The 24,077-nt window shown below is 41.0% G+C and overlaps 2 protein-coding genes across 2 annotated transcripts in view; one reads left to right on the top strand and one right to left on the bottom strand.

The window, feature by feature from the left end:
* Positions 1-10,800, bottom strand: part of zc3h7ba (zinc finger CCCH-type containing 7Ba) — a 16,646-nt gene extending 5,846 nt beyond the window's left edge. The window contains exons 1-12 of the mRNA XM_035655026.1: positions 10,568-10,800; positions 10,237-10,305; positions 10,065-10,101; positions 9,396-9,593; positions 7,689-7,847; positions 6,923-7,073; positions 5,482-5,597; positions 4,210-4,311; positions 2,052-2,634; positions 1,487-1,548; positions 1,304-1,397; positions 289-450 (exon numbers count right to left, since the gene is read on the bottom strand). Of these exons, the coding sequence (XP_035510919.1) occupies positions 289-450; positions 1,304-1,397; positions 1,487-1,548; positions 2,052-2,634; positions 4,210-4,311; positions 5,482-5,597; positions 6,923-7,073; positions 7,689-7,847; positions 9,396-9,593; positions 10,065-10,101; positions 10,237-10,295 (1,723 nt within the window). The 5' untranslated portion in view covers positions 10,296-10,305; positions 10,568-10,800. The remainder of the gene's footprint in view (positions 1-288; positions 451-1,303; positions 1,398-1,486; positions 1,549-2,051; positions 2,635-4,209; positions 4,312-5,481; positions 5,598-6,922; positions 7,074-7,688; positions 7,848-9,395; positions 9,594-10,064; positions 10,102-10,236; positions 10,306-10,567) is intronic.
* A 3,172-nt stretch (positions 10,801-13,972) lies between these two features.
* rangap1a (RAN GTPase activating protein 1a) lies at positions 13,973-22,867 on the top strand. Its single transcript, XM_035655477.1, has 16 exons — positions 13,973-14,093; positions 15,072-15,191; positions 15,414-15,541; positions 15,907-15,966; positions 16,148-16,327; positions 16,708-16,845; positions 17,152-17,307; positions 17,596-17,709; positions 17,892-17,991; positions 18,148-18,232; positions 19,527-19,665; positions 20,210-20,326; positions 20,544-20,649; positions 21,351-21,439; positions 22,404-22,568; positions 22,803-22,867. The coding sequence occupies exons 2-15, from the start codon at positions 15,080-15,082 to the stop codon at positions 22,527-22,529; spliced, it is 1,650 nt and encodes a 549-aa protein (XP_035511370.1). The 5' UTR covers positions 13,973-14,093; positions 15,072-15,079; the 3' UTR covers positions 22,530-22,568; positions 22,803-22,867.
* Positions 22,868-24,077: the final 1,210 nt, after the last annotated feature.

Genomic DNA, 24,077 nt, shown 5'->3' with positions numbered 1-24,077 from the left:
ATATATATATATAAATAGAAATATACTGTTCACTCAGTATCACTGTTGACTGTTGTTATCATGTTCAGTCTTATTGATTCCATCAGACAACCTATATTAGTGTTTTATGCAAACGTCCTGTCATTATGTATATCTTTTCGATTGCCCAGAGACACACACCAAGCACGCTATGATGTCATGATACGTGCACTACGCAAATCAGTTTAACTACAATAAAGAGCAATGAACAATGAAAACCAACAGAGAAGATCCTGAAATAAATCATTCATTTCATTTGGAGATCCTTACCCTTGCAGAGTACAAACGGCCCAGTGAAGGAAGTCCAGTTTGGAAGCTTCCGCACTCTGGTCCACTCAGAAGGATGACCTGTCTTTCGTCTACATAGCAGAATGTCTCGCTTGCAGCTGTGGACCAGATCTGGCTTGTGAACAAAAGAATATATCCCTTGACCTGAAAACAAAACAGTTTAATATATTCAATAGAACAAAAAGGCGGGAGTGGATGTTCTGTTTTTTAATGCGCACATTTGTGAAGATCAAGTGTGAACCCATCATGATATCACCTGTTGGTTTGTGAAGAATGGTTTTGAAGCCTCAAGTTTGGTATTATGGCTGTCGCCATGACATAGCCAGAGGCAGTGACATACTGTAACACACGTTATCGTATTACAGAGTACATTTAAGTATGTTTCTGAACGAATTTTAAGCTTGACTGTTTGATCTGAGCTTCGTGCGCTGTGCTGGATAGATTTACTGAGAGTGACTTGTCAATCAGAAGGTAGCAACGCCCTAAAGGATATCCAGCTTGAATCATCTATTTTACTCTAAATGGGACCATAATTTACTAAATGAACATCATGCTTTATGGAAGAAGGCTTGAAACTAGCAATTAAGACCATAAACTCATAAGGAAACTCTTTACTGAACTAATAAATCAAGTGAGAAGTAGGCTCATTTCTCAATAAGACTCCATATTATCGAACTTTTGCCAATTGAGACGCTACTGTCAATGGTGTGAATGATCAACAAAATGGGCATTTACACCTTGTAATACATGTTTTCTTATCTCCACTGAGGTATTCTGAACAGATTTTTGCATTTTTGCTTGGCTTCCTGTCCTTTCAGCAACGTTAAAAGAAGGGCATCAGGACTCAGATAAAAGTTCTGCTTAAGCTATGCTCAAAACAGGGAATATTGAAGGTTATGATCCTGTCTGGATAGTAAGATAATCACCAGCAGCACAATCATTATGATTACTTGCTCAACTGCAGATAGGTTAAGACAGGGCTGGACTGTTAACCTACCTGTTCGAGGGAAACAGGCGGAGCAGGCCTGCAGAAACTCATGGGTGGAGTACAGGGGATTAGAGACCGCAACCTGTGCTTGGTTAGTCTTCTCCTTTGTTGCAAGAGTAGGAAAAATATTTCAGTTAACAATAACAAAACAAAAAATAGAGCAGGTAACACAAGCCAGATAAGCAGTCTTACTTTGTTGTTATTCTTTGGAGGCCGCTCTACTGGAGCTGCAGTACTTTGAGAGCATGTGTTACCTGAGGAGCAATGAGAGAAAATAAGTGAGAAATTATGCATAAGTGTGGTGTGTACACACATTGTAGTAAATGGGATAAAACATGTACAAACAATAGTATGGTCTTTTATAAAAAAAAAGGGAAAATTGGTTGCTTGTTTTGCTGTATTTTGTGTATTCTCATTTGTACCTGTATCATACATTTATTGTGTAAACATACATTTAACAGCTTTGTATATGAGCCATGACATGTAAGCAAAGTGTTTCCTGCCCTCCTCAACTTTGACAACGTGTTTTGTGAAAATGTTTTTTTCTTGTAAATACTTCATATTTCCACTTCTTTGGGGCACTAACCCATGAAATTCAAGGTGTATATATATATAAAGTAAATAAAGTCTTTTACATGAAACAGACATTGCTTCATTTAGAGAGGCCACAAAGCAAAATAGGCTGAGAACCCCTGCTGTGGGTCAAAGCCTCCTGCCTTGCCAATAATATAATAAGTCACCAATGAATCATAATTACCAGTTGAGCTGAAATCAGGACGCAAGCCCAGGCCTGTTGCCCCAAAGGAGATTGGTGGAAAAGCAGCTGGAGCTTTCACAGAGGGAAACGGGTCCAGGGCATCAAGGGAGTCAAGCTGGTTCACAGATGTCACACCAAGTTTAGAACCATCACCACTCAGACCACCTGGATCAGAGACAGCCTCCATGGGATCTAGTTCATCTAACAAATCATCAAGGGACTTCTCCCCTGCTTCCAGTTCTGTTTTGGACCTGTTCTCAGCAGCAGCGTCACTTGGATTCGCATCCAAGAAGTCATCCAAGGAATCAAGGCCATCCAGAGCATCCAAGGCAACAGAGGTCAGTGCTAAGTTTGGGGCGCCAACTCCAATTCCAGAGGTCGAGAGGTCATCTAGGGCATCCAGTGTCACAGTCGTGGTGCTGTGCCCACCACCTGAAAAGAAGTCCAGGGAGTTGAGCTGGCTGACAGTCGAGCTGAAGAAGGCCGGGGGTAGCTGGGGTGTTGGGGCGGGCAGGATAGAAGGAACTGTGCGTGTGCAAGTGGATTTCTTGCTGGGGACTGAGAAGGCTGCCTGAGTTTGGGTCTGGAAAACACAAAGAAAGAAACTTGAAAGAAGAAATGCAACAGAATGTAAATAACTGCACTTAAACACTGCACTTACATAGCGCCTTTCTAGTCTTCCAACCACTCCAACTTACCTCCTAAGCCACAGCCACCAATAACTGGGCAAAGCTCTGCAGAGGTTTTTGGGTTTTCTTAGCTCATTGTTTTGGTTTTTAATGGCCCACAAACTTATATCAGTACTGTTTCTATTGGGAAAGCTCTAATAAACACACTGTACACTACCTGAGCAGCACTAAAACGCAAATAAACAACATCACAAGACGTTTCCATCCAAATGTATTGCACATTTTAACCGAATTACAAGTAAATTGGCAAAAGAAAATGTGAATAAATGCTTGTTTCCATTCACTGCTGCTATGCAATTATGTTATGTTGTCATGAGTTGGTTCATCAAGATAAGCAGTAGGTGGCGCCAATTCTCAAGTTGGAAAACCAGAAGAAGAGGGCATAATTAAGAAGTCTAAAAAGTTTGTTTTATGCATAAATGTTAGGAAAGTTACATCAGATCTGTATGTGCAGATCAAACATGTGAAGTTTCGTTGCAGTCAGATCATGTATGCAGAAGTTGTGACAACTTTCTGTTTTCATGGCGAAGGATCGAAATTGGACGCCACGCCACGTCCACGCTGTTCGACGGAATAACGTGAATAGCACAACTTTTAATGGTGAATGTCTTTAGATGGCTGTGTCCAAGTGTGGAGTCGATCCGATAAATTCCCTGCATGCAATGCAACGGCGAAACATTGCCAGAAATTGACCACAAAATCCAAAATGGCTGGACTTCTCTGTTTTAGTTTGAATATGGTTCCAAGAGCCTTTTCTGCTTCTTTTATCACGATACAAATTGGTATCCGTTTCGTACATGTCATGCCTTATCCGGTTTTTGGGGCGCTTGATTTGGAGGGGTGAAGAGCAACTATGGTTCTCAAACGATTGAAATTTTGTTGCAAATTTCCATTGAGCATTCAGGCATGTTGCGGCCGCAAAATATGAGAGCTGTCGAACAGTCAGCAAATAATAATAATAATTGCCTAGAGATACAAGTAGTGCCTCCCAGCGTCGCTGGCTCGTGTCCCTAATGAGCTTTTTCATTGTCTGCTGGATGTGTAAATAGGGAACTGTTTTCTAAACATGGTTAGCATATAACTTTCTAAGCATACTGGTACTAATATTGTTAAAGAAGCTTAGTTTGGCAAATAAAGCTATCAGATGAATGGAAGCTTTGAAAGGGGCATTTACACACCTTGTTCTTCTTTCTTAAGAGTCTGCTTTTTGTTGTCTTTCTTTCTGGAAACTAATGCACATTAGTCTGGTTTCATGATGTGTCTGCTTACAGTGTTTGTTTTTCGTAGGTTCATTTTCAAACTTCATGCTGTTATAATAGTGGAGATTTTGCGTTATATACATGGTGCTTCCAATCTTCCATCTTCAGGCAATGCTGTTGTCTAGCAAAGCAAGAACACCTTAATTTCATTAATTAAGTATTCTACTGGTCGTTCAAGGGACAAACGGGGAGCAAAAACACAGACTTTACCTCAGTTGGCTCGCTGCTCATTCTAGGAAGGCGAGTCGACAGGCTGTCTAAGTCCGTCGCCATCAGGCTCACGAGTCTTCCAAACTGTCTACTAGTCGGGTACTGGTTGGAGGAGACATGACTTGTGGAGGTATGCAGACTTTGTGGCGATGCTCGGAAAGCTGACTGAAGGATGGCAAGGAAATTGTATATATATACTTTTGATTGTTTTTTGAGAATAATTAATCGATTTGAAAAACACACACCTGCCTGTATCGTTAATGCCAGCACGATTTGATATAATCAAAGTCAAAAATACACAGCCTTGGTAGCAAGCCACTCAGAGGATTCATACCATTTCCTAAAATGGATCACAGGCACGCTGGACATGAGAGAGAAGAGGAAACGGACAGGAATAATTGAGATTATAATCAAGTGTAATAAAATAAATGTCAATGAGAAGAGGATCCCGACCAAATATCTGAAAAGGGGAATGAGTAAAGTCTGAACAACAATTTATATCTGGAAAAACAGGGAAAACATGCGATAATCACTGATTCCGGTGGATTTACTCATGTGATGGAAACCTTAAAAATGTGTTTGCTAAAAGTAAATGTTGTGATTAGGAGGAAGATATTTGAAAAGCTAAATGGTTGGTGGAATGTTTAGGAGATAGTGTAGTGAGCATGTGGAATTTGCCTTGGATGCCGTCACGAGTAGTCTATGTTTTCATTTTGGTGTGCATCTCGTTGGCGAATAACAGGCTCCTTCCTGGGGAAAGTAACAGAAGTAAAGACTGGATATGGACTTAGACACGAAGCTGATGACCGAATAAGGCCAAATGTGCCATTTATATAGGTATTTACAGAATAACAAAAAGTATTAATTTATGTATCCAGAATGTATTTCCCCTAATAAAGCTAATACTAATTTATTATGATTATGTTCGATGATAACAACTACCAGTCAAAAGTTTTGGGACACACCTTTGTCATTAAATGGTTTTTGCTTTATTTTCATGACTATTTACATTTGTAGAATTCTCACTGAAAGCATCAAAACTATGAAATGAGAACACATATGGAATTATTGGTAGTAAACAAAAAGGTGTGAAATAACTCAAAAACATGTTTTATATTTTACCATTTTTTCTTTCAAAAGTAGAACCACCCTTTGCTTGATTACTGCTTGCACACTCTTTGGATTCTCTCGATGAAGCTTTCATTGTAGGTCAGTCACCTGAACATGGTTTTACCAAAGCAGTCAATTGAAGGAGTTCCCAGAGATGCTGACACTTGTTGGCCTTTCGGCCTTCACTCTGCGGTCCATCTCATCCCAAACCACTCTCGATTGTTCTAGGTCAGTGACTGTGGAGGCCAGATCATCTGGTGTGCAGCACTGCCGATCCACTGTGAAAAATAAATGATTGCCATACTTAAACAACTAAAACAGATGGGATGCATGAGCTCAGGATGCAGTGGATTCCAGCTGTATGTTCAGTGCCCAAGAATAAATCCCCAACAGTTGTCACTAGTAAAGCACCCTCTCACACCATCATATACATCCTCCTTCATGCTTCACAAGTGGAATCATGCAGTAGAGACCATCTGTTCACCTTCGCGTCGACATATAGACATCGGCGGGGAACCAAGATCAAATTTTGGACTCAATCAGATCCCTCATATAGCACAGATTTCCACTTGGTCTGATATGTCCATTCCTTGTGTTTCTTGATCCCAAACATATCTCTTCTGGCTTGTTGCTTTTCCTTAGTAGTGTTTTTTTAGGCAGTATTTGACCATAAAGGCCTGATTCGCGCGTCTTCCTCTGAACAAAGTTGATGTGGAGATGTGTCTGCTACTAGAAACTCTGTGTGGCATTCATCTGGGTCTAATCTGAGGTGGCTGTTAACTTGCGATTTCTGAGGCTTGGTGACTCGGAGAAGGTCTCATCTTCAGCAGCAGGAGGTGGACTCCTGGTCTTCCTTTCCTGGGGTGGTTTCTCATGGTGAGCCAGTTTCGTCGTTAGCGCTGATGGTTTTTTTGCCGACTGGCACTTGGGGACACATTCAAAGTTTTTGACAATTTTCCAGACTGGGACTGGACCTTTCAGTTCTTAAAGTAATGATGGACTGTCGTTTCTTTTTACTTAGGCTGATGGTTCTTGGCCATAATATGAATTCTAACAAGTTGTTCAAATAGGGCTGTCAGCCTGTGTACCCAAACCTGACTTCTGCACAACCACAACTGATTAGTCCCAACCCCATTAAGAAGGCAAAGAAATTCCACAAATGCAACCCTGACAAGGCACACCTGTGAAGTGGAAAACCATTTCAGGCCAAGGGTTTTCAGCGCTGTCAACAAAGCAAAGGGTGGCTACTTTTGAGGGAATCTAAAATATGAAACATATTTAGGAGTGCCCATAAAACCAAAACACATCAAACCAAACAAAACATATTTCACACTATTGAATAAACTAAACCATCACTTCCATAATGTCGCTCATCATAACACCTTTTGGAGCCTTCAGTGAGGAATCCCAAAATGCAACAACCAAATCAAAACTACACAATCATCTAACAATCAGCCTCCAAAATAAAACATAGTCATGAAAAATAAACAGGAAAAACAAAAGACAACCAAAACACATTATAAACATGAGCCAACGGTCGGTCCAAACTCATATAACTGGTAGTGTATATTATAAAATTACTTACACTGTGATATAAGATTTTACCCATATATAGATAGACCGCCAAGACAGAGCTGAAGACGGAGAAAATCCTTAATAATACTTTTACTAACCTTTGCGCTGACATACGGTTTTCGATTTTTTAGTCCCAGATGGATGGCCAGCTCCTGCGCAAGCTCATTCACCTGCTTGTCCTATCAACAGTTAAACATAAAAAACAAACCAAATTAATACAGTGTATCTTGGAACTGATCCACAAAAACAATCAATCTTGATTAATCCTCTTGCATTTACTTTTCATGTAACCAACGCTTAAAAGAGACATTTTAAAAGAGGTCCAGTGTGTAGCATCTTGTGATATATAGTCGTGTAGATATAAGGATAAAGGACAGCGGCCACAAAACTCGTGAAAAATGTGAATGGCCCTCTCTAGAGTTTGTTTGGTTAATCTGTTCTGGGCTACTGTAGAAACATGGTGTCCCGCGGCATCTGCAAATATAAAAGACTCATTTTTAAGTAACTAAAACATAACGATTCTTATTTTTAGGTGATTATATATTAATAAAAATATAGATTTCTGCATATTATATTCCATTTCTGCCAATAGATCCTCCCAAATGTTACACACTGGAACTGGAGCATTTCACCAATCCACTGTAGTTTCTCCTTCGTGCTTGGAAGAGTAGGGTGAAGAAAGGGAGTTGCTGTCTGCAACTACACTGAAGTTTTTAATGACAACACTAAATCCTACACACTGACAACATTTCTTATACATATTAGCATCGACTCAAATTCTGTCCTTCCTTTACCAGACGACTGATGAGCAGACAGTCCGTGGTGCAGTTGTAGGCTTCCCTGTACTTCCCTAGCTCCTTCAAACAAAGTGCCTTCCTGTAGAGGGCCTTGCGGCTTTCCTTACACACTTTCAGAGCTCTGTCGCAGTCCTTCACGCCTTGATCATATTCGCCCTGCGGAAAACATGAGAGATGAAAGTAAAGGAAGAGGTCAAATGAACTCAAGCTCAGCCCACAAATAAGGTGTACATAAATCAATTAAATCAGTTTCATTTCAAGCACATAGGTTCATATTAGTATAAAAACAAAATACAACATGACTCAATAAGCAAACAGTTTGAATTCTATACTTCATTTTAAAGTCCAGTTTTCACAAAAACAGATGATTGACAGTTAGATAATTGAGGACAGCCACATTAACTTTTAACTGCCTCACTGGAGTGATCTCATTCACATTCAGTGTATAAAATGCTCAAATGCCAAATTGCCATCATACATTTGCTAAAATCCAAAACTATCTCTCACCAAGCAAACAAGACAAGAGTCTACTGCTAGTTACACTAGCGGCTCTGTCTGGCTGTACTTAGGCACAGCAGTGCTTTAAACTAAATGCTAACATCAATTTTCTAATATGCTACAATTACTATGCTGACACCCCCCAACCACACACAAAATAATAAATGACTTTGTAATCAATACAACACTCAATACTAGCACTTATAGATGTATTGTAATGTTATGGGGGAAAATGTAACTCAACTGTGGAAAGAATACGTAACTGTGATATGAATACGAACAGAATATGCCCTGGAAGAAAGATACGGGGTGGAGGAGTTTTGTCAGGTTGTGCTGAGTAAGTTCAGGTCATGATGACCAGGGAAGAATGTTTCCGTACAAGAAAAGACGATCTTTGTCAAATATGGGTAAAGAATGGGTTTCAGACATTATATTCCAAACATTGTCTAGAGTCATCATCTGCACGAAGGTATATATACACATGAGTGATTTCTTTGTTCAAGTTCAGTTGAGTTTCTAGACAACTTGGTTTGCTCGTATCCTGTTTGATGCAAATAAACCTAAACATGAAACGAAGCTGCCAGTTCTACTCGTCGTTTGTGAGTCTGTGCCTCTGCTTTCGGTTCCTTTAGGGGGATTTGTGGTCTATGATTAATGATTGATTTGGGTATATTGATATAAATAAAATAAACCTATAGTATATGCTGAGTGAAACTGGCTGCATTTTATTATGTGTTGGCTGTGCCCTGCTGCAGTTTAATAAACACAATTCTTCTGCTTAAGACGAGGTCTGTCTCAGACTCATTTACGTTTCTATTACAGGACCAAAATGATGGATCAGTGGTTTTTATTAGCCCAGGCAGCTAGTGTGGCCCATAAAAACCCTGTTCAGAGTGAAAAAGGAGTCATTAAACAAGTGATCCCAAATGGAAAGCACAACTAAATGGGACTATAAAAAAACATAAATAATGTATAAAACAGCAGTAAGACAGGCAAATATTTTGAATTGAGAAAAACACAGTTTTACAAGTTCATTTTAGATATGAATTGTCATAATATACATTACATATAATCTATATATTCAAACATATTCATATTTGGGTCTTTCAAAGTTTGTCACAACCCTTACCAGCCCTTGTCACAGTCTAAATGTCTTTCTGAGCCTCACTGAAACAATCTGTTGCAAATATGTTGGGTAAGTCTCACCATACTGTGGTAGGCAGCAGCCCGGTTGACATACAGGCTCTCCAGCAAAGCCTCTGGGATCTGGAGAGCCTCTGCTGTAGCGTAGTGGGAGACATTCAAGCCTTCACTGAACTCTCTCACCGCCTGCTCCCACTCTCTGTCTCGGAACAAAGCATTGCCCTCCTCGAGCAGGTTGCACACTAACTGGGTCAGGAAGTCCTGGGAGGAGGAGAAAAAACAAACATACATATATATATATATATATATATAATTCTGGTGGTTTGTCTCAAAAGCTCTGGACCCCAGATCCAAGTTTTTTATTTTGTTGATATCTGCCATGTGCAGCACAACTTTTTCCAGACACTACACATGGGTTTGTAAGAACAGGAGGAATAATTACACCAACCAGTAACTTCTTTTTTAAAGTTAGCATTGAGATAGATCTGAAACCGTCCTTCAATAAAAACCAACACTGCCTCCAAGAAGAGAATGTGCAAAATAAATTCCAGAAATATGCCCAGTCCTTGATTTTACATGCAGCCAGGAATGAAGGGAAAGGTGACAGGAAAGACAAGACAGAGGAGTGTAAGGGAGAAACAAAACAAGGTATGACCAAGTGTGGATCATAATATGCATGTGTAACAGTGCAAGAGACAAACATAACATTGTGTTTGTAATAACAGTTGGTACCTGGTAGCCTTCAGGGTCTGGATAAGCCAGGGAAGACCTAGAACACAAGACGTAAACTTGCTCAGAAAAGAACTGAGTTAGCTCAGTTATCAATATTATAAGTACTTCAGGGCCAGGGTAGGTTTCACTTTCTACCAAGGGTGTGCTCAGTTTGAAAAAACAACCATCTCACTGTATAAAGTTCAGAGATTTGCTTATCTCCTCCTTGCGTTTCCGTCTGGCAGGGTCCATCGCTCGGTCACTGGGAAGAAGACAAAAAGACCACAAGTGGGTAAAGCAGCAAAAGACTGACTGATGCTCTGCTGACGGTGAAACGTAGCTGCTGCACGCCCACTTCCTCTAGAAGCAGAAAGCAAGAAACAACCAACTGTTTGCCACAAATCACACTCACTGAGCATGTGTTCGTGTCCATTCATTATAAGCACAAGCATATAATGGGGAACATCCCTTGCATGTTCCCCTGGCTGTCATGGCGCGACTGGGCCAACTTCAGAAACACCTACCTGAAGAAAGGAGGAAGTTCATTGAACCCAAGCAAAGTTGAAAAGCGTGTGGTGTCAAGCAAAAAGGGGGAGTAAAGACGGGACAGCTCTCTGCGGATGAAGGGTCGCGCTGGTCCTGATAAACAGCGAGCCGAGGAGGAAGAGACAAGACGAGGCTTCGTGTCTGACTTCGCACTCCCCGCTTAACTTTCGATTCCCTGCAACCCAGTCCATCCCTGAACCAGCTGCCAAATGCAAATCTTCTTCTTTGCATTTTTCTTGGCGGACTGCAAGACCAACTTTTAGTTTCCTGCTGCCACCTACAGTACCGGAGTATGTACAATAAGGTCTACTTTACATTAGTGTGTAACATATGATGAGCACTCTCTCTTCAGCTGCCAATATTATATGTTAAAACATGTTATACCTGTATTTGTTTACCAGTGTGTGTTATTGATGGTCTGTACATAAACTGCATAATTAAAAGTTATATTTCTGTTTTAATGATGATGTGAGGATGTGCCATTGAGACACCTGATGGAGCTCTTTGCTTTGGTATCTTCTATGGATACCTTTTCTTTCTTTGACCTGTTGTTGTAAATAAACCATACTTTTTATACACGGCCCCTAACTTTAGGGACACTATGTTTCTTTTTGTAACATAATTATGACTTTTTTTAAGCATTTAATAATTACAATAGCAACCACATTTGAATTATACCGGGGTGCAAAATGCACATTTTCATACATTTTAGTAATAATGTAAATTTTAACAGCATCATTGATGTGTTTAATCACAGTATATTCATATACTGTGATAACACGTTTTAGGGTGGAGTACCTCTTTAAATGGGAATAAATATATAAAACCCCAAAACACTCAGATGATTAAATAATAGGCAGCACAAAAGTGGATTTTCAAAAAGCCGGTTTTATTTCCCCCCAAAATTAAAACATTTACAAAATATACAATAAAGGCCCGGTCCAATAAATATGTCAACTAAACAGAACTTAACATAAACTGAATATGACCTAACAAAGATAAACTGAACACAAACAATTAATTAACTATTTCTCTCAACAATCACAAGCCTCAAACACAGCGAGCTCCACACTGCAGGTGTGTTTGAGGCTCTTCAGCACCAGCAGAGACATGATGACAGCAGAGACTGATGACAGCAAACTGATGACAGCGAGACGATGATGAAGCAGAGGCTATGCGCAGAGAATGTGACAGCAGAGAGCGCTTCTGGGAGGAGTTAGTGGCATAACAGTCTCTGGTCCCAGACGCCTCACAGAAGACGCTGTGTGCGGACAGAGATCGGGGGGGCTCCCGGGACTGGTGGAGGGTCACCTCATGCTGACCTGTCGGCTCCTCCGCAGCCGTTAAGCGGCAGCGGTACCGGGGGAGACCGGCGCTGTTGTGTCGGAAAGCTTTACGGGTAATCTTAGCACATATTAGCCAGCTGCACAAACACGGGGGAGATCACTGTTAACTACTTCCGCTTATGTTAGGAACGCTCTCGCCAGGCCGTTCGGTCAATCAGAGCAGCTCCTCCGTCTCCCTCCCTGCCCGCCTATAGCCGAGCGGAAGGCCGTGCAGTGGCGGGTCTGACGCAATCAGAGGGGCCCTGCAGAGTGTTTGATCACGTGGATGGGAGCGTTCAGGGCGTAGAAAATATCAGGCGACTTGCCAACTTCATTGATGGGAGGATGAGTAGGATGAGATGAGAGATGATGATGATGATGGATGTGATATGACGAGGATGTGAGGAGGTGAGGAGGATGATAGATGATGATGAGATGATGAGGATGATGAGAGGATGCAGTGAGGAGGAATGATGAAGGGGATGAGGGATGATGAGGAGGATGATGAAGGGGATGAGGATGAGGAGGATAGAGAGGATGAGGAGGACTGAGGAGGAGGATGAGTGATGATGATAGAGGATGTGAGGAGGAATGATGATGATGGATGATGAGGGATTAGGAGGAATGATGATGATGAGATGATGAGAGGATGAGATGGGAGGATGATGAGGAGGATGGAGGATCGAGGGGATGATGATGATGATGAGGAGGATGATGATGAGGAGGATGATGAGCCCAACCAGCAGCTATGGTTTAACTGTGATGTCCGTGCTACTCTCCACGTACTGACCGCAGCCTTCAACAGCAGTCAAACAGACAGAGAAGGACTATAAACAACAAGTGGAGTCCTAAAAGATTGATTTCATTGTGCCAACCGCGCTTCCAGCTGGTCTCTCAGCTGAAGCTGCTCTGCAGAGTGCCCATCGATGTGTTGGTACCTCACCTGTAGTCTCGCTCTAGTGTTTTTTGATTTTCATACGTCTGCTTGCAGCTAACAGTACTCAACCATGCTCGGGATTGTAAACAAATCTCCATTATAAAGGTGTGTGTGTGTGTGTGTGTGTGTGTGTGTGTCTCAAGTAAACTTCACACATTTTGCTACAGGAAGAAAGAAGGGTTTTGATGTATAAGTACAAAGAAATGTTTTTTTTCGGATACATTGTTAAGATGTGTATAGTGTGACCAGGGGTGTGATCTAAAAGGGTTAAAAAGGCTTTTTCATCTCTACTTTAAATCCATCACTCCCTCATTCCCAAACAACCATGGTGCCCAAACAATGCCCTAAAACCACTGAATAAATCACACGTGAGTAAGTGCAATATTCAAATGACTGTATGAAACGTTTTATTGCCTTTTTATATCTTGTAAAGAACATTTTTATTTTTTTTTCTCTTCTGTAATGGAGCCTCCCAGACACATTTCACACAATTGTACTTGTTTGGCAATAATAAACCTGTAAAAACAGCCTTTGGTTCAGTGAACCTGAGCAAAGCCTTAATCCATCACAACTGCACAAATTTTTATGAAATAAAACCAAGGTACAACAGACAGCTTGAACAGAAGTACAGAGAATTTCATGTCAAAGTGTCATTTAAGAAATAAGTACTAGGATTCTTTGTAGTTTTCATGTTCACTCACTGTTATCTTCTGCTACCCAACTAACTGAGAGGCTAAATGTAAGACCTGTTAACCTGTCTTTACCTAGGATACCATAGTCATTTGAGTATTCCTTATTTCTAACTTAACTAACTTACTTTTACTTACTTTTCCACTCATGAAAATTGGACAGCTGTGTCTTTAGAAGTGGGTATAGTATACCCAGCGCTGACTCTGTATATCTGCGTATACCCTGCACTACACCACTGGACATTAAAATAAAAAAACAAACAAAAATAAAACAATAAATAAAAAATAAAACACAAAGCCAATAAATTACAACACAGTGAATGTTTCTTATTTTTCCCCACAAAGCTACAGACGGTATTTCCGACAAACTAGATGTGGAAGCGTTGAAAAGAAGCCCCCTGAACGCACCGTTGTAGTCTAGTTGAACTACAAGTCCCTTGTGTCGCAGCTCCGTGCTCGTCAAGTCAGACAGTGTGCAGGATTTGGTTTTGAACGTCCGGAGCGAGCGGGAGTGTGTCCGTGGACTGGATTCAACCAGCACAGCGGTGTTGTGGTAATGCTCATACTCACTTGTATCGGCTGTAGATTATTTACCGGGTTAGAGTTTCTGTAATAACCGACACAAACCGAGAGAAACCGAGAGAAACCGAGCACCGGAGAGGTTGTCAGCGGCGTTCAGATGACCGACCGGAGAGGCCGAGTACAACCATGCTCTGTCACACGGTACCCGTGTTAGCTAGCGGGATAAAAAAAAATGTATAACCCTTCAACCAGCGGACTGAATGCGTTAAGTGTTTATTAAGAGCCGTGATACTTCAGTGGACCGGCAGCTGTCAATACCTGCTCCTCTCTCTCACATCAGCCCGGTGTGTTGTTTGTTGCTGTGTTAGCAGCATGTTAGCAGCACTGGTAGCCAGCCAGTGTTAGCCGCTGCTGGGCTGCTTACAGGTGGAAATCCACCTAAAAACTACTTTAATGTGGATCAGTGTACAGTGTCCGTGTAACACCCCACTGTCTGCCTGTGTTAAATGAGCATGGGTATTAAAGTTAATGTTTTTGAGTCGAGTTAGGCTCTGCATTAGTATCTTACTTGAACAACTATTTTATTAAGGTTATAACATAGTAGCTCATATTGTTGCTAACTGCAGGATTTGGGACAAGTTATATTAAATCTTTGCAATATGTATTCTGTGTATCATTCAAGAAGACTTGTTCAAATCCGTGATTTAAATCTGAGCTCCTCTGTCCTATGTAAATACTGTTTTAGGGTGGATTGTCCATCAGCGAAAACAGCACTGTCAGCAGTTTCTGTCTGAGCTTTCCAGAAACAACTAGTGGTTAAAGCCATAATGTTCATACAAAACTGGATGTTTTGGAGTTTAAACTACTTCTCTTAGGTGCTCTGTGTTTTGCTTATATACTGGTAATGAGTGTTACTTATGGGGCAGAGGAAACTATTTCCATGGAGAGAACTGGTTGCAGGGACCAGGATTATCATGAAGCTAAATAATTAAATGTGTTTGTCCCTCAGGTGTCCCGATGGCGACCGACATTGTTGCGCAGTTGGCCGACTCCCTGGCCAAGACTGGAGTAGAGGAAGGAGAGCTGAGCTACAAGGGCCAGGGAAGAAAGCTGGATGATGCCCAGTCAGGTGAGTGTCAGCTGTCACTGAGCTTGCTTAGTGTCCCAGAAACCCTTCCTATAAGCCAGCAAGGCTTAGTTAGATGTAGTGATTGCCAAAATACACAAAAGTCTTGGTTTTAATCATCTTTAATTCTTACGTCTTACCTGTTTATTTTAATTAGCATTACATTTTACTCTTCCTCTCTTCATTCTCAACCTGTAACCCCTTGCCCCGTTTCCCTCTCTCCAGTGGAGGAAATGGTGAAGGAGATCGAGGACTTCAAGGGTTTAAAGGCCCTGAGGTTGGAGGGAAACACTATAGGTGTGGAGGCAGCACAGGCCATCGCCAAGGCCCTAGAGACAAAGAACGAGTTCAAGGTTTGGACGGTTTACTCTGCGCTTTTTGGGTCATTCTCATTTTAAATCTTGTAGTCAAGTTCATCACCTTATGACACTGTAACACCTACACAACATAACTAAAGGTATACAGTCTACTGTCACATAAGACACAAACAGAAACAACTGTCTATCTTTTGAAAAGCTGAAACTGGGAAATGTTGCCCATTTTTTCTTGAAACATGGCTTATTAATGGATTGTTTAAATATTGGCAGGTTATTAATTACCAATCTATTGTACGGAACTTAACATAATTGTGCAAAGTGTTTTTTTATATAATAGAATATATTTAAGATTGTCTCTTGGCTGACATTGACTCTGTACATCTTTATTCTCTCCTTTTCAGTGCTGTTATTGGAGTGACATGTTCACAGGTCGCCTGCGCTCTGAGATCCCACCTGCCCTGGTAATGCACTTCTTCCTTCACATTATTGTCAAAACAAGTTAGGGTTTCCAGTCAGAACTTGTTAAATGAGGTGTTGCACACTTTTCATGTCTGTCTCTTTTCCTGAGTTATTACCTAGGTGTAACTATACGTCATATTTGTTTTGCTGCACTGCCTTACTCTTCCTGTCCTTGTGTTGTAGAATTCATTGGGTGACGCTCTGATGCTGGCGGGTGCCAGGCTGACTGTTTTAGACCTCAGTGACAACGCCTTTGGACCAGATGGGGTGAAGGGCATCGAGAATTTGCTCAAGAGCACCGCCTGCTACACATTGCAAGAGCTACGGCTCAACAACTGTGGCATGGGCATTGGAGGGGGGAAGGTCAGTCACAGGAATGTCTCCATCTACATTGGTATATTGTTATTAGTTACATCTGTACACTCGAATGTAATCTGAACAACTGTCCTGCCTCAAAGTCTACTTTTATCCTCAACAGAATTTGACACTTATTATTATTGTGTTTTTGGTTTTTTTTTCTGATGAAAAACAGGTTGACTAAGACTCTGCTCAGCGACTAATGGCGTAGTCGAATATTAGGGGGCAGCCATACAAAAATTGTTAAAAATTACAAAGAAACAAAATTATATATAAGTATATAAATGCTTTGTAGATCCTATTAAATATCACTGTATCAGGATCCTTTGATGTTTGGATGCATGGTCAGCAGAGTTGAAGACGTCTCTTGTTTATGGACTCCTCAGATCTTGGCTGCTTCATTGACCCAGTGCCATAAAAAATCCAGTGAAGAGGGCACCCCCCTCAGTCTGAAGGTGTTTGTTGCCGGGAGGAACCGACTGGAGAACGATGGAGCCACTGCCCTCGCTCATGCCTTCCAGGTACGGGACTAACTACTTCTTGAGCGAACGCTTTACTTGTAACTGATAAGAGTGTCACAGCCGCACATGATTCCCGATTGTGAGATAGTTTACTACAGCTTGCCTTCCTGGAGCCCTTTGATATTAATTTCAAATACTTATCTCAGACCAGCTTTTATGGTGTGCAACGTCATATTTCAGTTATTTGACTTTATTGACCTAGTTGTCAAAGGTACGAGTTTGTTATTTAGAAAGCTGTTGCGTTCTGTGTAAATACGTGTGACTTGTAGATGAAGTAATTACATTAAGACTTGTTTTTCCAGTTGATAGATAGGCAGCCTGGAGGAGGTTCACATGCCCCAGAATGGCATCAATCACCCGGGAGTAACAGCACTGGCCACAGCCATGCAACACAATGCAGGCCTCCGCATCCTCAACCTCAATGACAACACCTTCACTGAGAAGGGAGCTATCGCCATGGCTCAGGTACGTCAGACATTTGTTTTTGACTGTCGGCAAATGAGGGGACAGTTGCCGACAATAAAATGCTCTTTGTCAAAATAATTGGTTAAATATATAAAAACAAGAAAAGAACAAGCTGCAAAACACATACTCAAACATATTATCACCTTTATAATGTTGTTATGATGAATATGTAATGAAACCGTTGCAAACAGTCACAGTGTGCGATCTCGTTCATATTGTCCTAATAATTCTCTTTTCAGGCTTTGAAATTTGAAAATCTGTAGCAGATAATATGTGTGTCCTTCACAGGCCCTGAAACACTTACGCAGCATCCAGGTGATAAACTTTGGAGACTGTCTGGTGCGGCCAGCAGGAGCCATAGCTATTGCAGAAAGTGTATCAGAGGGTTTACCAATCCTCAAGGTGAGTGAGGAGTACACTTTACCAAGTGTCCTATATAAATAAAATAAGATTTGACTTTGATCATTTCTATATCAACTTTATTCTGAAAGGTCTTTATTTCCCTGTATTTTTCTTAGTTAATTCTTCTTATTCATATAATATTTTTCTTCCCTTCTGAGTAAATGTCCCGTTATGTTTAACAGGAACTCAATCTGTCATTTGGGGAGATTACAGAGGAAGCTGCTCTGGCTGTGGCTCATGCAGTAAAGGGCAAAGACCAGCTGGAGAAACTGGACCTAAATGGTACAAACCTGCAAAGAGCTGAAATATCAGTGATGACTTTCATCTCTAGTGCTACTGCTTTGTGTTTTATTTGTAGAGACATTGTTTAGAGATTTGATTTTTGTTTAATTTTGCTTCCTTGACTCCACTGTTTAAAATGATCTCTTTGGTTTTCAGGTAACTATCTAGGAGAGGACGGCTGCAAAGCTCTGAAAGAGTCCATGGAAGGCATGAACATGGGCGACCTTCTAGGATCACTCAGGTAATCACGTCCTACTTTATCCCCTGTGGTGTATTTAATGAAATCTGCGCCTGTCTATCCTGTTGTAGGTCATTGGGGCCTGTAACCTATTCCAACATGAACTGTGTGAGAAGCAATAGGACAGGATGCTAGTCTATGACAGAGTTAACGCACAAACACAATGCTCTATTTAGAGTCTCCAGTTTATTTGACCTCTTTGTGTTTGGACTGTGACAGGCTACCAGAGCAAAGACACAAGAACAGGAAAACTCCAGTTGGCATGGTTTATTTTCTTCCTTTGATCAGCCTTCAATGACCTTAAATAACTAATAATAAATACCATCATTCTCGTAGGACCCAAACACTGAGACACAGACCAACAAAGCTCCTTACTTCATTTGGTACAAAGTACTTTATTCTTTGAATTGCAGAAGGTACACAGTACACTTGATAATGACTGGCAGCCGTATTTATTAGAACCCAGCGTGCTCGCCAAATAACCCTAACCCTCGACCTTAAACCTGTCAAGCTATTAGGCTTGTTCTCGGAAATTTGTTACTATGGCAACCTGGATGTAAGCCTTATTTCCCCTGTCCCTGACAAATCCACCCTGTGGCCATCACCACAGATCGTGTTCACTTAGCTGTCCCAGACACTCACTGTTTTTCACATTAATCTGATTTTATCATATCAAAGATGTTCAAAATATACACAGTGGAGAGAGAGCAGCACCACTGCTATGTACACACACATCATGCACTGTGCGTAGTGCAACACCAAAACCAACTGAGGATCAGTTAACATCATCATATCATAATAATCATATTTTTAGATGGAGTTTTTTCACAGTGCCCAAATAAAAAGAACAAAACTATGCTGAGAGTTTTCTCCCACGTTTTGCTGTCATTTAATTGCCTCTCTAGCCTTTCTGTAGGACAGAGGGCAGGGCTCAGCGTACATAAACACACACTCAGAACAGACAGACAGATAGGAGTGAGTCCGTTGGGCAGTTTTATCAACTTGACAACAGCTCAAGTACAAAGTAGAAAAGCGATATTTCCCCACGCTTTGTCCGCAGGTACAACCACAGCGAGCGTGTTAATCTAATATCCCATCTGTACTATTTTTATGCCTGCTCTTAGTTCTCTACTGTGTGATGCATATAAAAGTGTTGAGGGCAGGGAGCACACACGTGCATCTAAAGAAACGGACGCATTGTGTCCCACAGTGCCGCTGTCGAGTGTCACAATCATTCAAGAAGTCTCATCCCAGAACAAAATCCTCACTAATGAGCTGTGTTTTTAATTTGCTTCAGTGACGACGAGGGTGAGCCAGAAGATGACGACGAGGACGAAGATGAAGATGAGGAAGAGGATGAGGAGGAAGTGGACGAGGAGGAAATCGACGAGGAAGAAGAAGAAGAGGAGGAGGAAGAGGAAAGCAGTGGCATCAAGGTAACAGAAATGTGATAATGATGATGAAGGCATTAATTACCTGTACATAATGAGTTGAGTGAAGTTTAAAGGGAAGTTTTATACTTTTCCTTAGTTTGTGTCGTATATAATGTTACAGTGTTGGATGTTGATACTAAATGAGGCCAAAGTGTCAAATAATGAGGTAATCGTGTGCAAACATACATATTTCCTGTTTTAGATGCTGCTAACAGGCTGAGTGCTCGAGGCACAGGCACTCCTGGCTGTCTAAAGCTCCTGTACTAGAGATGTATTGTTAAACACCCAGTACTGCCAGAGTCACCTAGTATGACAGTTAGGTTAGCTACATGGCTAACCAGTTAACATCAGCATCTAGGTAGCGGCTGAAGTAGCTTCGGCTATATTTTCATCAGGAAAGTTAAAGCAGAGCAGGCGGAGGACATCTCAGGGAAAACCAGGAAATACGTTCATTAATCTAAAGGCCGCCCTAGCTGTTGTTGTATGTACGTGTTAGTTTGGGGTTGTTATTCACTCGACTTTCTTTTCTCTCCCCTTTTCCTCATAGTTGTCCACCCCTGCATCAGCACCCCGGCCACCAGATGTCTCTTCCTTCCTCAGCTTTCCGTCCCCAGACAAACTGCTCAAACTGGGGGCCAAGAGAGCGTTGCTGATCGAGCAGCAGGTAAACACAGGGAAGGAAATACACGCACACCATTTTAACCCACAGAACTGCAACCATCTGTTAATGACAGCTACTAAATGCTAAAAGAAATGTATTGAAGTTAACATGTGTCCTGTGTGTTTACTGGATGCCGATGAGCACAAGATGCATCGGTTTGATAATGTGCATATAGCAGGGTGGCCATGAAGTAAACGTTTCTTCTTTTCTCTGTGGATAGGTGGACGTATCAGATGCTACAAAAACAGCTGAAGCCTTCCTCAAGATTGCATCTGTGTACAAGGAGGAGAATAATGATGTTAAGAATGCAGTTTTGGACAGCGTTGGTGAGATACTTTGTCTGCATTTGTTGATGTTGATTATTGTTGTGTATGCACATGCTTGATTGACGAGGAAGAAACCTTAAAGCATTACAAATTAACTAAACATTTTGTGTACCAACTTAGCTCATCTAGTGATACCCAGAACAAGTTTGGAAGCCACCTAGAAAGATTTTCTTTAAAGGTTCAGTGTTAGAGGTGCTAGTAGGTGGATTTTGTTCAGGTTGGACACAGGCTAGCTGTTTCCCCTTGTTTCCAGTCTTTATGCTAAGCTAACCTGCTGCTGACTGTAGCTTAAGTAGCGTAAGACATGAAAGTCGCATTGATTGTCTCATATAACTATTGTCAAGAAAGCGAATAAGCTTATTTCCCAAAATGTGGAACTATTCCTTTAACTTTGTCCACAAACGGCTCTGATTCATTATCTTCTAACCAAAACGAAAACATGTCTATTTGCTGAAATTCATAATTGTCTATTAATCTGCTGCTTTTAATCAATCTATCTCCACCACCACTATGACTGAACATGTGTTGAGAGATGCCAGTTAGATTTTTTCATACAATATGTTCAAAACTATTTTAGGGTGATTTTTTTTTTCCTTTTTAATGCGTCACTTCATTCCCCATTAAGAATTTGTGTTTTTTCTTTTTTGTTTTTGTTAAAATATAAGTTTGGAATAACTTGTTCTTGTTTTTTTTTCTCACAGATGCCCTTCTGAAAAAGGCTTTTGCCACTCCTTCCTTCCAAGGCTACAACTTTGTATCATCTTTGTTGGTGCTGCTTGGACTTATCAAGGTATGCTTAATCTGCACATTTTCAAGTTTGCTACAGTACAGAAGTGATTCTTTCTTCTAGGGCTGTCCCTAATATGTCTCTAGTCAACCAGTAGTCGTTAGCCAAAGCCAACAGTCGTCTGGTCGTGGAACATTTGTGATATTCATTTATTTATTTTAATATATATTTTGGAGCAGCTGCCTGTTTAATGATAACAGAAATTGCAGTAATGATTCTGAATGTGTTAGAACAACCAGGGAGGATACTGTTAATTTATTTACACACAGTATAACATCACACACGTCTAGTTGTTCAAAATATGGAATAAATAACTTCCAACTTTACAAAAACAAATACTTATGGACTTATTGATATGATGGATAATGCATAATGTTACTCAAAAATTAACTCGCTACAAACTCGCTCCTCTGCCTCTCTCCTTTTACGCTTCTCCCTGTCTGAATTCACTGTGTCTAGTCCTGGTCGAAGGCTGTGTTTGGTCCCGTCCATGGTCACAGGGAGGCTGCCCCACTCTGGCTATGGCGCTTATTTCAGCCCTGCTCCTGTGCTAGTGGTGTAAACAAACCTCCCCCGGTACTTCCCCCGTTAGTCAACTGACTGTACCCAGATTGAGCTAACGGCAGGCTGGCAGCAGCTTGTACAGTTAGCACATGCAGCAGCGCTGTGTTATAAGAGAAACGCTGTTAAAACATTCCCTTGATATTTTCATCCCTCTGACATGGGCACTACTTTTGTTTTTCTGCAAATATCCGACAAATGAAAAGTGTGTTGACTACGACTCTTCTTGTCGACTAACAGTTTACTCAACTATTAGGGGACAGCCCTACTTCCTTTACTGTCACTTTATAGTGTCTTTTCTTTCCTTTACATTTCTCTTCTTTGCGTTCCTCATTTTGGTCTTTGGTCTTTCACTCCTACTCATCCTCCCCGTCCATCCCTCTGTCCTGTCTTCTCGGCTGCTCAGAGTGAGGACAAGGTGAAGCCTGTACTCGTGGTTCCCGGCCACCTACACGCCTTGGAGCACATTGTTCAACAGGATTACTTCCCCAAAGAGGATGTGGTTGTGCTGCAGGCCTTCATGTCCCGGTAAGGGCGTGACAGAATGAGCCAATCAGCAGGCATTATGCAGGTACAAAAATACAGCAATTACCATCCCATCCTCAGGAATGAAGCTCATACATTAATGTTTTTTGCACTTGATGCACATAGTAACGGTGGCGGACACACTCTGGTGATTGCTCATTTTTGTGTTGGAAGGGGTTCACATTGTTGTTATTTAGATATTTATATTTATATTATACAATTCCAATCCCCTCAGTTTCATGGACAGACATTTTATTTCGCCCTTCTTATCAATTCACAGAAACAACAAGGCCCTAATTTCATGTGGCAATGCCAGGAAACACCTCCAGTCAACACTGAGAGAGTCAGGTCTGAGGGCCTGAGGACTGGCAAAACAGACACAACACACCAACCACACACACACACACACATATATGCACGCACACTGAACTTTGACAGACCACTGATGGACCTTTTGGAAACCAGCACACATGAGCTCATATTTGAAGCAGATAAAGCAGAGCAGCGCTTGAGAAGAACAGATTTCACACTTGGCAGTGTCACGGCTGTCCTTCACAAGCTCAACAACACACCTCTTTCTGAACTCTGAACTGGACTTGAATTCATTGTGTTTTGAAGTAGACGATGCTCTGACAGTGTGGACTAACTGAAGTGCTTCATGTACACTCATATATAACCACAGGAAAGCACTGACAACTTCATGCTCTTTGTATTCTGGTGAATAGGAAAAAGCCTAATTTCCCTTATAACCTAAGATCTGTGAGTTGTCTCCTGGTTAGATTACACTTCAGTGCAAACCATAAAAGCCCTGCCCAGAGTTGAAATGAGCTGTTGCACATTTTATATTTCATATCTACTATTACTATTCTATTGTTTTATATTGAATGTTTATTAAATTTGATAATATGGTCAAACAATGTTATTAAAGTATCTATTGACTGATGAATAATATCAAAATAAGACTTTATAGTACAATAGAACAATCAAAAGGGATGAAATTTAAATGTATATCCTGCCTTTCATGAGGCACAAGGTGGAGTGGTTTTGAATTTGTGTGAAAATAAAGCTGATTTGAATGTTTGGCTGTCTTTTCATTCCTGCTCATAAACTGTAAGTTTAAGGAAAACACTCTTAGATTTTTTTTTCTTAAAGTCTTCATTTTACAAACCAAGAATAGTCAGTTTATCTCTTACATATATCAATAAATACAGTTGCTTTCTCCCTGTTTCAACCTTTAACCTGACAGAAAATGTAAAGCCAAGGTGTTAATTTGCAGTGAGGGGGTGCAGGGATCAGGGGTCATCCCAAAAGAATTTACCAAAGCCTTGTTTGTTAGCCAGCTGGACCACAGACTGTAAGTGCAGGACACACTCAGAGTGGAATAAGTCACTGGCAGATAACTGAATCTTAAATCCACATATAATCCACCTTTAATTCATGTTACTAAGCAAGTTGTGACAGTGTAACATTCTGCTTGAAGGTAAGCCAGTTTTTTTTTTCCTTTCTCTAGTTTGTTTTTGAGGTTAGACCAGATCTTTCTTGGAAGGATTTATCA

The sequence above is a fragment of the Morone saxatilis genome, unplaced genomic scaffold (assembly GCF_004916995.1).
Source record: "Morone saxatilis isolate NCDOM2014 unplaced genomic scaffold, NCSU_SB_2.0 Contig14, whole genome shotgun sequence".
Classification (NCBI taxonomy): domain Eukaryota; kingdom Metazoa; phylum Chordata; class Actinopteri; family Moronidae; genus Morone; species Morone saxatilis.
The sequence above is the reverse complement of the archived record's forward strand: the minus strand, read 5'-3'. Positions and strand labels throughout refer to the sequence as shown.

Bases quoted from the DNA above. Each gene is read 5' to 3' on its own strand.
- rangap1a (XM_035655477.1), top strand. From the start codon at position 15,080: ATGGCGACCGACATTGTTGCGCAGTTGGCCGACTCCCTGGCCAAGACT. The intron at 16,846-17,151 runs CGGGACTAACTA...TCCAGTTGATAG, and splicing joins TCGCTCATGCCTTCCAGGTA to ATAGGCAGCCTGGAGGAGGT. The intron at 17,992-18,147 runs GTACAAACCTGC...TTTGGTTTTCAG, and splicing joins GGAGAAACTGGACCTAAATG to GTAACTATCTAGGAGAGGAC.